This window comes from Pygocentrus nattereri, chromosome 10, assembly GCF_015220715.1.
Source record: "Pygocentrus nattereri isolate fPygNat1 chromosome 10, fPygNat1.pri, whole genome shotgun sequence".
Lineage (NCBI taxonomy): Eukaryota > Metazoa > Chordata > Actinopteri > Characiformes > Serrasalmidae > Pygocentrus > Pygocentrus nattereri.
The window spans coordinates 32,678,096-32,690,892 of record NC_051220.1 but is presented as its reverse complement, the minus strand read 5'-3'; the positions used below and the strand labels follow the sequence as shown (position 1 = coordinate 32,690,892).

Here is a 12,797-nt window from a genome sequence, read left to right as displayed (position 1 = left end):
GAGGTGTTCACAACAACATTCACTGTTTTACTGCTTACATAAAACAGGGGGTTCACAAGGTCCAAACAGCAAACGTTGTGGTAAGTATGAAAGACAAATTCATGAAACCAATTGATAACTTATAAAATCAGGCATGCACAATGGCCATCCTGGTGATTTACTGGCAGAGTTCAGTTCACAAGGTGTTTATACTAAGCTAAACTACATGGACAGTAAAGGGCAGATTTTCAACAGAAGATCAAAATCACTCAAATTTAAACCAGCATGAAAGATGTTATCTGAGTGCAGGTTGCAAAGAACAGGACCTAAAGTACCACGCAGAAACTACAAGACATTTCTTTTCTTTGCCATTCATGTACTGTTAAAACTCTTCACCAAAACCAAAGTACAAAAGCATCTATATTTTTCTATCTTGCTTTCTGTCTAGTTTTCACATCCATTCAGAGAAGACCATACCCTGGACAATTCTGATCTTTGTAGAGACAAATTGTCACATTTGGAGATTGTTGCTCTTTTCAAGCTTCTTCATCCTTGCTGACACTGAAAAACTGGAAGTAGAATAAACTAAAGGGTCTGACGTTCACACAGTACTATACCTCTGAACTAAAGCGATGAGCACATACATTTTTTGGGTGACTTATTTTGTGTGTGTGTAAGACGGAATATGTAGTTGCATTACTATTTAGAAGGTGCCTTCATTTGCATCATGTAGACTGTCAGATGTACTAACCAACTGCAAGCCAAATGTCCAACCACCCATCATAGAAACGCTCCTCAGCTTTGTGTAAGGAATGTTGGCCTACTTTAAAAACCTACTGACCCACTTCTTGAACATGTGCACTCTCCTTTGGGAAATGTCTGTATTCCCACACACTGACAGCCTCAGAATCCGCTGCAGGTAAACAGAAAGGCATTTCATTGCACACTTACAAACTCTTTGCTGCTTTCTTGATTTTCTGCTTAAATGCCTTGCTTGTGCCATTAGAGGGCTTGAACTTGCTGCATAAACAGATGCCAGAACATTTTTTCCCCCCAGTGAAAGTATAATCTGAATTGGGGGAGGATAATGGCATTAAAGCCACTGCCTGCTGTGGTGTACTTTAAATCTCTCTTGTAATCCATCCTTTTAAATGTTTATCCTTTGTAACTAAAGCTCAGATTTGGAGCCCTTCAATGGTGAACAATAAAAGGCTCATGGAAGGGAGCTTGGAGCAGCTGCACTTAGTTGACTATGCAAGACCTTATACTGTTCACCAACAGAAGCCTGAAACAGTCACCTCCTTTAGCGAGGGACACACACTCTCCGTATCTCCCTGGATCCTTAGGCTGCATGAATAATTCTTTCATGCTGTGTGCATCTCCTCTGAACACGCCCCAGTGGAAGCAGCTGGAAAGCTCTAAGTATCTGAGCTTGTTACAGACTAGCTTGGTTTTTCAGATAATGATATCATGAGAAAACAGCCCTACTATGGTCCCAGAAAAATAAACAGTCTTTTTTACCACCAAAGTTCAGCTTGGTTTTCACCTCTCAAAGATGAAAGCTTCAAGTAACGTTTAATCAGATGGTGAACTCCTTTGACTTTCCCCTTCCTGATGCAAATGGACAATCTTGCATCTAATCTGAACCCAGAATGTCTTAAAATGTGAATAACTTGTATCTGATGACTAAATGAAATAAATGGAGTGGGCTCTGACTTCTGCTGTATTTATTAAATACATTATTTTTATTTTACTTACTTAGGCCTTTGTTATAGAGAACAAGCCTGGAGTCTGCAGCAGTTCCTGATCTGGGCTGGGCTCTAAAAACATGTATTAATCAGGAATAATACCAACACAATACTATTTTTGGCAATTTATTTACTTTTTTTCTTCCACTGAAAGAATAATAAGCTGCTCAAAACAAAAGCAAATAGTCTCAAAAATAAACTACACACCATTATGTACATTCAGCACTTTTCAGACTGAAAACATTTTGGTGACAAAGAATTTTTGCCGTTTTCTTCCATGGGACTTTCTATTTGCCAAAGTAATGCCCTTAACACCATATTTAACATCTGAATGCCCAATTTCAATACCATCTTAGTTCACCTCAACGTTTAAAACCAACCCTAAGATTCTAAGCTCTCAGAGAGTATAAAAAGGGCATCTGACTAAAAATGTTTTATGACGTCACCAGTCAACGCAAGGAAAAATTTAAAACAATAGAAAACCTTCAGCTTTCGGCCATCATCTTTGCCAGAAAGAAAAGACTTTGAATGCACAGAACCATAAACATCCTGATTAAGGCCTCAAAGAATCAGTCCAAGCCCAAGCTAACTCAGTAACCTGAACTTGGAACCAAGTTCTTACTGCGTCTCACTGGCTGGTGCCCTAAACAGTTAGCCGAGCTGAAACTTGGCCAGCAGACTCAGGTGATCTGAGGGGAACATTTCATTCGGGAGTCCATTCATCGACCAGAGGTCTGCCTCAGACAATAGAGTGAGACGGCCGAGCAGCTTCAGACCATTCTTCCTGTCTGTATGAAAGCACAAGAGATGCAGCCATACAACATCGTTAATAAATACAGACAAACAACATAGCTTTTACATGAAATACTGTAGTGGACAACTGATTTCAACTTGGATGTTAAAGGCTGTTTTCATGTACATGGATTAAGCTTAGTCTTGGACTAAACAATGCCAATGGTGTTTCACCATTAAAGATCCCATTTAGTCCAGGTCTAGGCTTAAACTGAAAAATCAACTTTAAGAAATGTTAAAATTGAATCTTTAATTGACAGGCATGGCTGCCCTGTTGCCTACCTTTACAGACCCCCGAGCCACCCTGTCCTGTAGAGTAAAAGATATAGTCGACCATGGCAGCTCCCTCCGAGTGTAATGTGGTGACTGCACAGCGCTCAGTATCAGCTATGTAAGGACTGTACACTGAACTCAGGTTTAATCCATGACATATGGTGTTTTTGAACCTGCTGAGGGAAAACAGGCAATATATACGACAATACTGTGGAGTAAACACTGATATTGTTGAAGTATTTAAAGTTGACTGATCTTGTTTATGGGAAGAATATAGTTCAAAGAGTTTACCTTGGAGAAAATAATTGCTTTTCTTCAGGATCTGGAAGGAAGAGAACAATGTGTGTTATTTCCCCAGATAAAGAATTGGTACATGCCAAATTAAGTAAAAGTGAAATATGCTTTAATAACAATCCCCATTCCAAACCAGTTGTGACAAAGGGCCAGATTCATGAAACGCACTACCAGATTTACCGTGACAGTAAGAGCAAACAGTGTGGTGTTAACACATTTGCTTGTACATAAACGAGATGTGTGACAGTTATACGGCTTGTGTGATGTTCATCTAAATTGCATTTTCTAAAACGTTTCAAAAAATTTTTGGTCACATGCAAGTAATCAACTAATTGGAGGTTCATCCGCTCAGCTGATTAACCGATACGTTTAAGACATTGTTTGCACCGTCCAAACAGATCAAAACTTCTAACTGCTTTGTAAGAGAATACGAGCATGATTTCAGATTTCCAAAATTTTTTTTTTTTTTTTTTTTTTTGCTGTAAGAAATGTTAAAAGTAAGATAAATCTGTTAACTGATACTGTACTGTAAAAAAATTATATATATATATATAATAATTTTCCTGCATCTAATTCAAGGTTTTTTTTAACCATCCTGTAAACGGAAATTAGGTTTGGTTTGAAATCCAAAGAAGGTGACATGTTGAGATTCTAATTAAAATGCCATTTCTCGAAAAGTTGGGATGCTTTGCAAAATGTAAATAAAAACAGAATGATGTACAAACCCTATATTGAATTGAAAACAGTCCATAGACAACAGATCAGATATTGAAACTGCAAAACTGTTTTTTGAAAAATATGCGTCTATTTTTTTAAATTGATACCAGCAACATGTTTCAAAACATGTTGGGACGGGGGCATGTTTACTGCGTTGCACCACCTCTTCCCAAAGTGTTTGGGAACTAAGGATTTCAGCTGCTCAGCAGTTCAGGGTCACCTTTGTGTTTTCTTTTGTTCCATAACGCAGCAAACATTATCAGTGGGTGACCAGTCTCATCTGCAGGCAGGTCAGTTTAGCACAAGACTCTTACCACAGAGCCATGCTTTTGTACCACAAGCAGGATGTGGTTTGGCATTGTCATGATGAAATAAGCAAGGCCTTCCTTGAAAAAGACGTCATCTGGATGGCAGCATATGTTGATCTAAAACCCGTACTTGTAATTGTTCAACATTAACAGAACCTTTACAGATGTGCATGTTACTGACATGTTGCCAATTGTCAATTGTAAAAGTGTCAATTACTTCCCAATCCATAATCCACATGGAATGAAACTGCAAAAACAGTCTATTTGAATGAACTGTCTTTATGTCACAAAACCAAATAATTTACATTTATCTGCCTATTTAGCCTATAGCTTTAGCCATTCACACTTAGGTTATAAGTAGTGTTTCAGGCTGGACTACTTTCTGAATGATACAGGGCAGCCAATCAGAAAAAAGCTCATTTACATATATGTATCAGTCAAAAACAGTAACAAAAATGGCCTGTTTTAATTCTAAGAGATAAAGAGAGGTTGGAAAATGATTGTGTAAAAATGCACAATGACTGTTTTTGGTACATATAACCACACAAAAGTTATTACTGGACAAAAAAAATATATATATGGGCCCTTTAACAAAAGGTCTTAATCTCATAATTCATTCCCTTCTGGTATTCATTAAAGCACAGTATTTACTGAAATGAACAAAAGTGCCCATCACAGCTTCGAGCCTGCATTGTAATATTGCAGAATGAAACTAGCACTCGTCTTGAGATGGAAAAATGGTTGGATTATTAGTTTACTTTAAAGTAATTTATTCCTTATGCAAATAACATCAGCTCTACACCTTGTAGAAGCTGCAGACCGTAGAAGACTTCATTTATGCAATCAAAACTAAAGGAAAAGTAAAGTAAACTTCTATGTTAGGTTAGTTAAGTTAGATACTTGGTTTGTTGTCGGTGACGCCGGGTATAAATTCCAGGTCTGCGGGCCGCACACAGGCTGCCTGACAGTAGCGCAGCTGCTGGAGGAAGTCATGGTTGTACTGGAGCTTCCCTGTAGGAAGGGTAAATATAGTATTGCTCACAGACAACAGCACACATGCCTTAAAAGGAAGCTATACCACACTGACCACTGGAAATGCACTGTCATCAACCTTCTTTGCGTCTTCTTGCCTTCAAGCTCACATTTAAGTAGTTTAACAAAAATTCATACTTTACCAGTTGTATACACACAATATACAGCTGTGTAAAAGTCAGAGACAACTCTTCACTTATTTAATTTGTAGTTAAAACAGCCATTAAAGTCATATTTTTCAAGATACATTTCTGATGAGATTAGATACAAGATGACCCGCCTGCATAAGAAAAGGGAAAGTCAAAGGAAATTAAGTGGAAAATGGAGCTTTATAATTATTTAAATTATGTACAAAAAAGTAACTGCTCATGCTCTCAGAACAGTGGACTGACCACCCCAGAGTCCAGACCTCAACATGACTTAACGTTTGCAATTACTTGGATTATGAAAAGCAGAAAATGCAACCAACTTCTAGGACTGAACTTCAGGAGTATGAAAAAATATCCTTGCTGATTTCTGCAAAAACTGAAAGGAAGTCTCCAAAAATGGAAGCTACAATAAAGGCAGAGTCCATATGCTAATTTTTTACATATATTTATATTATTTAGTTATGAAGTTGGTTTCTTTTTTTTTTTTTTTGGAAATTTTTTGGTCTCATTTTTGCACTATACTGTATCTAGTATCCGAAATGAAAAGGGAGCATAAACATAGAGGATCTGAACAGAGCAAAACCTCAGATAAGTCCAGAAAAATTCCCCTAGTACATGCTCATGCGGCTGTTACGCACACACATGCGCATACTCTTTCAAACACTCACCCTCATGTGGGTATGCTTGAACCATGTACACACTTTTCACTGACCTGATGATTTGGTGTGAGGTTCATAGACAGACGAGTACTGACAGTAGTCACTGATTCCCAGGCTGCTGGGCCACAGGGGGGCGTACAGCCTTCTGTGATGGATTTTGTATGACAAGTCCTCCTGACCAGACACCTGCAATTGACATTTATATAGAAATGCAAATAAGCCATTTGAAAATTAGCGTCTTAAAGAAAAACTCATTTAAAATTTTTCAACCTAATTTCTATCTGCAACACCTAAATCTACAATAATAAAATGACCATGGACAATAATTTCAAACCATTACTTTAAAAAAAAACTGTTATAATATAAACTCACTTATAATAAAAACTACTGGACAGTCACTGAATCCTATGAAGAAAAAAACATTTGAAATGACTACAATACATAGTACCGTGCAAAAGTCATCAAATATTGATTTATCATTCACTCTGTCTGATATCAATGCACTTTTGAGCTCTTTAGTCTCCCTAAAAATGTGTTTTGCTTGAACATTTACTGATACAATTCAGCAACTGCCTAATGGCATCTATTATAACAGTGTTCTGCTGTTCTTTTCTAAGTACAGGAACATGTTTCCATTTTTTGTTTTTGGCAGGGGTGTTTCTAGACTACTGGTTGTACTGAGGCACATTCTAAATTAAGGAGAGCCCAGTGCAACTTCTTTGCTCGTCAGTTAGCGGGCAGAACAATCTGCATAAAGAGAGAGCTGCATCTCTTTTGATTAAACACTAACCAGGAAAGTCCCTTTTATCTAAAAAATAAAATACATCCTCAATGATGCATTAAATTCACTTACACTACATAAGCTGCTAACTTTACTGAGGCCTTTGGTTTAGTGATCTAATATGCATTTTTGGATGGCTACATTGGTTAGTCCCTAAAATAAAGGTTTTAGCATGACCCTGGCAGCTTAGTGGTTGATCTGCTGTTAAACACAGATAGACAAACATTTGTTTAGCTTTGCTGTTAAATATTTGTGTATGTCCATGTCCACCATACTGCTGGCTCAGTTTTGAGAACAACTGCCATATATTGGGATTTTATGAAAACAAAGGAGAAAAAAGGCTCCTATGGTATTATGGGAAATGTAGTGAACTTGCACCTACTTTGGGTGTTATGCAGTTTAGCCCAGTAATCCCCGTGATTATAGAGGGTTTAGTTTAGTGATGCCCCTGAACTGTGGTAGTTGACTGTAAGCTACAGATGCAGCTGAAATGAAAGAGATTAGGTTGAGATACGTTTTAAATAAAAAAAAATGAAGATGGTAACTTAAGACACACCATCCAAGCTGGTAGTCCATGGTAGTACAGCTGGCCAGTGGCGATTAGCTGGTACAGGGGCATGTTGGGTAAAGAATTTAAGTCCCCACACAGAATGACCTCACAGTCACTTCCTTTGGTCTTACACTGTTTGACCACACTGTCAATCTCTGCCAGCACTATGGCCAGCTGAGCCAGTTTCACATCTCCTCTTCTAGGGTTAAATAACAGGTGCGTGTTGGCCACACAGATGGGGCTAAACTGCAGGCCTTCTCCATGTTCACTGATTGGCTGGAGGAGCAGCACAATCCCCACATTGTCCCGGTCCAGGAGCTCACAGTCATGGCGTCGGAACTCCAGCAGACTGACAGACAGCTGTATGAAGCGATCACCGTGGTAACACACTGCACAGCCATCCGTTTTGGTGCCTGTGCGCTGCTTGTAAATACAAATGTAGCCTGCGAATGTAAAAGGGGAAAAAGATAGTGAATGTGATGACCACATAACATCTGGCTCAGCATCAGCAGCAAGACTAGCAGCCTGCCTCGTTTTTTTTTCTCTCTATCTAAGCTACAAAACCACAGCAGACTACCCTTGTAGAAACCCTTGTATCTCCAAAATGGTAACTTTACAGGAAAGGGGAAAAAACTATTTTACAATTAATGCAAGTCAACAGAATCAAACTTTTTTCTAAGCCAATTTGGGCCATTTCTTTTGGAAATGTGTGCGCAGAGGAAACAAAAAAAAAATATATATAAACAATAATATAAAGCAATTATTAGTTCAATAACCACCAACATGGAGGCAGTGACCTTTAAAAATGCTTTACTTTTTTTAATGTACATACGATTTCTTGTTCCTTTTTTAATTAACAATTAAAATTGCTTGACTTGTTGTTGGTTGATGTGCTTTGCTTTGTGAGACTGGCCCTAATGTATAATGGTTATGTATAGAACCTTTACTGACTTTAGAGGGCCTAACTTGGGCGTTAACGAGGTGATGCTCATGCATTAAATGATTTCCTCTCACCCATCTCAATCAGGGCTGGATGCATTTGCTCCAGAAAGTGATTCTCTTGGACCTCTTGAAGACAAACAATCTGTGAAAACATACAAATCCAAAATGCATTAAATAAATATTTTTAATGTAACATAATTCACTGCATGAAATAAAAGGTCCTGTTAAATTGCTGAGTCATGTGGTACATCACAAAGAGCTGCATTTGACATTCACAGGTGTAATTCAGAGGAGGAGGCACTGAGTGTAAACTCACATCGGGCTCCCAGGTCTGAAGCTCCTTTAGGATAGCATGAACACGATTCTCCCATGCTAGCATGCCCTCTGAACAGTGCAGATACAGCTCATAGTTAGCTTCTAGCAGGTCTTGGGCCAGGATATTGTACGACATAACAGTGAAGGTGAATTTATTGCAGGGGTCTACACAAGCTGTGGGTGGTGCTATAGAATAGTCACCGTCTTCATTCAGGTCCTCCCACACTCTCCACATCACTAAGAAAGAAAACACAGATGTCTGGTAAAAATGAATGAAGAGTAATCACACTACAAAGAGGAAACAAAACACAGAGTATCAATATTCAGTACTTGGTACCACCCATATTATTACAACACTACTGATTATCAAAAAATACCACAGAATTTGACAGTCTTATTAGCATCAGTAAACCAATAAAGCATGATCATTCTAGACTGCTGATTGGCTGTCTAAATTACCCTACATATGCACATTTTTTATGTTTGTGTTCCTTGATTAATCTGCAGTCACTTGCTGTTCAGAATGGAGATGGGCAATATGGCAAAAATGCATCACAATGCTGGAAGGCATTTTGACTCGAAACAATATGCATCACAATTTAATGTTTTCCTAAGATTTGATAAGTTGAGAAATGACTACTTTTTCCAGATCTGGGATCAGTGTAATCAATACCAAATCTGCACAGTGAAAAACAGCAAGACTTATGCAATTTTTTAAAGGTTTGTCAAAATGCCAAAAATCTTACCTTCAAGACTGTTATTCTCTCGAAATGCAGGGTAGTAGCTCATAGTAGGAAACTGCACTGAAGGATAACATACCGCCTCAGACAACCCAAGACCCACGGGGAAATGCCAGCCAGCAGGCACAGACTGAAACTGTGTAAAACTATTCAGGGACTCTGCATGACCATCTGCAAGTAGTGCGCTTAGATTAAACACACTGCTGCCCTCAACGACTTGGGCTTCACTTTCTCCAGTCTTTCTACAGCTCTTCTCTTCAGGCTGGGAATCGGCAGTTGTTTCTTCCATCTCCTTATGATTCCTCCTTTCCTCCTTATAAAGAACCCCTCCTTTACTCCCCAGAGCAGCAGCACCTTGCACTTCAGTCCACTCTATTGTAGAGAACAACTTCTCTACTTCGTCTTTTTCATCCAGCACGTTTAACCCATCACTTTCATTTCCCGATGGAATTGTCTCTTCTCTCTTTACTTCAGGTAGGTCACTTGCATCCTTTTCCATTACTGAACTGAAGGCTCTAGCCTCCTCTAAAGATTCAGGATCAGGCCCTGCTGGGTCCGCAGAACAAATATTCTCTGTGTCTTTGTGAAGCAAATCCATCTCCTGCTCCTTCTTCACCTCAGCTACCACCTCCCTCTCCAGAACAAATCTACCCTCCACCAGTCCCTCAGCGTTTCCCCTCTCTTGGTTAGCTGGTTTAGGCTTCTCCAAGGGTTCACTCCCTGTGCTGCGCCACTGATCCAACAAGGCTGTCTGCTGCTCACTAAGCCTTCTGAAAGGAGCTCCACCACCATCCCACACTTCTTTTCCATTAATGAACACAGGATGACCTGGATGAACCTTCCACCACGACTCTGTAGAAAAGAGTAAGAACAGTGAATAGCTGGGTTCTAGATGTTGTGGTGTTTGAATTCTCAGTCACTCTGTTCTGAATGGTTCACTCGTTAACTAACTCACTACATGGCACTTGATATACAAGTCAACCCACTGGAGAAAGACCATGGAACAACCAAAAGATTTACTCATGAGAATACAAACTCTACAACACGGCTGACAACTACAGGGCACTATTTGTCAAACAGGCAGCGATTTCACATGCAGCACAGACAAATCTTCCAGTTGTTGCACGGTCACTCTGCTCTCAGTTCACTATAAACTCAGAAGCCATGTTATTAGACTCACTGTCCATTTTGCAGGTCCACTTGCCAGTACATACTTTAAACTTTAAAATGCATTTGAAACATTTATGATTAGGTTCTTTCTGGGATATGGCATTTCTGGCTTATATTCCAGTAGAAATATTTTCGTAAAACCAAGTTCTGTCGAAGAAAAAGCTAGTTAGGACTTGCAACACAGGCTGAAGTTGGCTTCTTGTTCGAATTCGCACGCTCCGCCTTAAATGGTGCAGCAGTCGCATTCTGCCGCCTGAATAAATTAAATGGTTTTAAAGAGACTCAATCAAGGCCACTATTAGTCAAAGTATTCTTTTCTTAAGTCCATACTAGATCACATCCACTGCACATACGCCATGTGCGCAATGCATGTGGAGCATAAACAGCAGTGCTAGCACGCCAACCGCTTTAGGTTGAATCCCAAATGGCTCTTACATGGATATATACATAGTGCACTACTTTGAGTCATTACTTCATATACTTAAAATAGTTCCTATAGTTCCCATGACTTATAATAGTAGGCAACAGTTTGCTATTCAGTCTTACAGTTGATGTCCAGCCGGCTCCCTTTAGTACACCTCGTGCACGATTTGAGTGTAGAAGCCTTTATTTAATGACTTACGTAGTTAGTGCACTAAGTAGGGAGTACGAAGTAATTTGAGACTCGGCCTACGGCAGACAGCTTTACTGGCTATGCTAACAACTCAACGGTTGCAAGCGGTGGTGACAACAGCACAAACAGTAACAGAAAGCACGCATAGCAAAGACAGACAGACAGCTTCGCGGTCGTACCTTACCTGAGAGTCTACCGATAAGTTTTGTGAGTGGGAAGAGGGCATAATAAATAAGGGTCCCAATCATGTTGCAGGTTTCAGTGACCTCAGCGTTTCAGAGAAGAGAGAAAAAAATAAATCTTGCAGGCAGCAGGGCGCTGTGCTGTGAATGGCGATCACATGCACCACTTTCAGCCAATCAGAGAACAGAAACGGAGCTCCGTCTCTTAGATGTGACCGAGATCACGACTGTAAACAAAGCGCGGAGTTGTGGGTAACAGCCGACGACTTCTACAGAAACCTGAAGCCAAATGTGAACATGGTAGTTACATAAACTAAAGGTCAAATGTGAACATAACTAAAGACACACACACACTATATTGCTGATGTATTCGCTCGTCTGCCTTCACACGCGTATGAACTTGAGGTACATCCCATTCTTAATCCATAGGGTTTAATATGATGTCAGCCCACCCTTTGCAGCTATAACAGCTTCAACTCTTCTGGGAAAGTTTTGCACAAAGTTTAGGAGTGTTTTATGGGAATTTTTGGCCATTCTTCCAGAAGCGCATTTGTGAGGACACTGATATTGGACGAGAAGGCCTGGCTCAGTGTCCACTCTAATTCATCCCAAAGGTGTTCTATCGGGTAGAGGTCAGGACTCTGTGCAGGCCAGTCAAGTTCTTCTTCACCAAACTCGCTCATCTATATCCTTATGGACCTTGCTTTGTGCACTGGCGTGCAGTCATGTTGGAACAGGAAGGGGCCGTCCCTGAACTGTTTCCACAAAGTTGGGAGCATGAAATTGTCCAAAATCGTTTGGTCTGCTGAAGCATTAAGAGTTCCTTTCACTGGAACTAAGCAGCCCAACTCCTGAAAAAGAACCCACACCATAACCCCCCCTCCACCAAACTTTACACTAGGCACAATGCAGTCAGACAAGTACCATTCTGCTGGCAACTGCCAAACCCAGACTTGTCCATCGGATTGCCAGACGGAGAAGCACAGTTTGCCACTCCAGAGAACACGTCTCGACTGCTCTAGAGTCCAGTGTCAGCACGCTTTATGCCACTGCATTACACGCTTTGCATTGCGCTTGGTGATGTAAGGTTTGGATGCAACTGCTCAGCCATGGAAACCCATTCCATGAAGCTCTCTACACACTATTCTTGATCTAATCTGAAGTACCACTTGAAGTTTGGAAGTCTGTAGTGATTGACTCTGCAGAAGGTTGGCAACCTCTGCGCACTATGCGCCTCATCATCCGCTGACCCCGCTCTGTTTTACGTGGCTGAGTTGCTGTCGTCCCCAATGGCTTCCACTTTGTTATAATACCACTGACAGTTGACTGAAATATTTAGTAGTGAGGAAATTTCTCAACTGGACTTGGACATGTGGCATCATATATATGTATGTATGTATATATATATATATATATATATATATATATATATATATATATATATATATATATAAAAAATAAAGGGAACACTCAAATAACACATCCTAGATCTGAATGAATGAAATATTCTCATTGAATACTTTGTTCTGTACAAAGTTGAATGTGCTGACAAC

At 39.8% G+C, this 12,797-nt stretch overlaps 1 protein-coding gene across 2 annotated transcripts; it reads right to left on the bottom strand.

Annotated features, from left to right (window-relative positions):
- Nucleotides 1-1,837: 1,837 nt before the first annotated feature.
- On the bottom strand, nt 1,838-11,397 carry angel1 (angel homolog 1 (Drosophila)). 2 transcript variants are annotated; one of them, XM_017690827.2, is made up of 10 exons: nt 11,247-11,397; nt 9,286-10,131; nt 8,541-8,776; nt 8,297-8,366; nt 7,289-7,725; nt 6,005-6,137; nt 5,012-5,122; nt 3,084-3,114; nt 2,802-2,968; nt 1,838-2,515 (listed from the first exon to the last, which is right to left on the bottom strand). In XM_017690827.2, the coding sequence occupies exons 1-10, from the start codon at nt 11,308-11,310 to the stop codon at nt 2,379-2,381; spliced, it is 2,232 nt and encodes a 743-aa protein (XP_017546316.1). In that variant the 5' UTR covers nt 11,311-11,397; the 3' UTR covers nt 1,838-2,378. The 2 variants fall into 2 exon arrangements, with proteins under 2 accessions (XP_017546316.1, XP_017546317.1); XM_017690828.2 differs by having other exon boundaries at nt 2,802-2,965.
- Between the last annotated feature and the right edge of the window lie 1,400 nt (nt 11,398-12,797).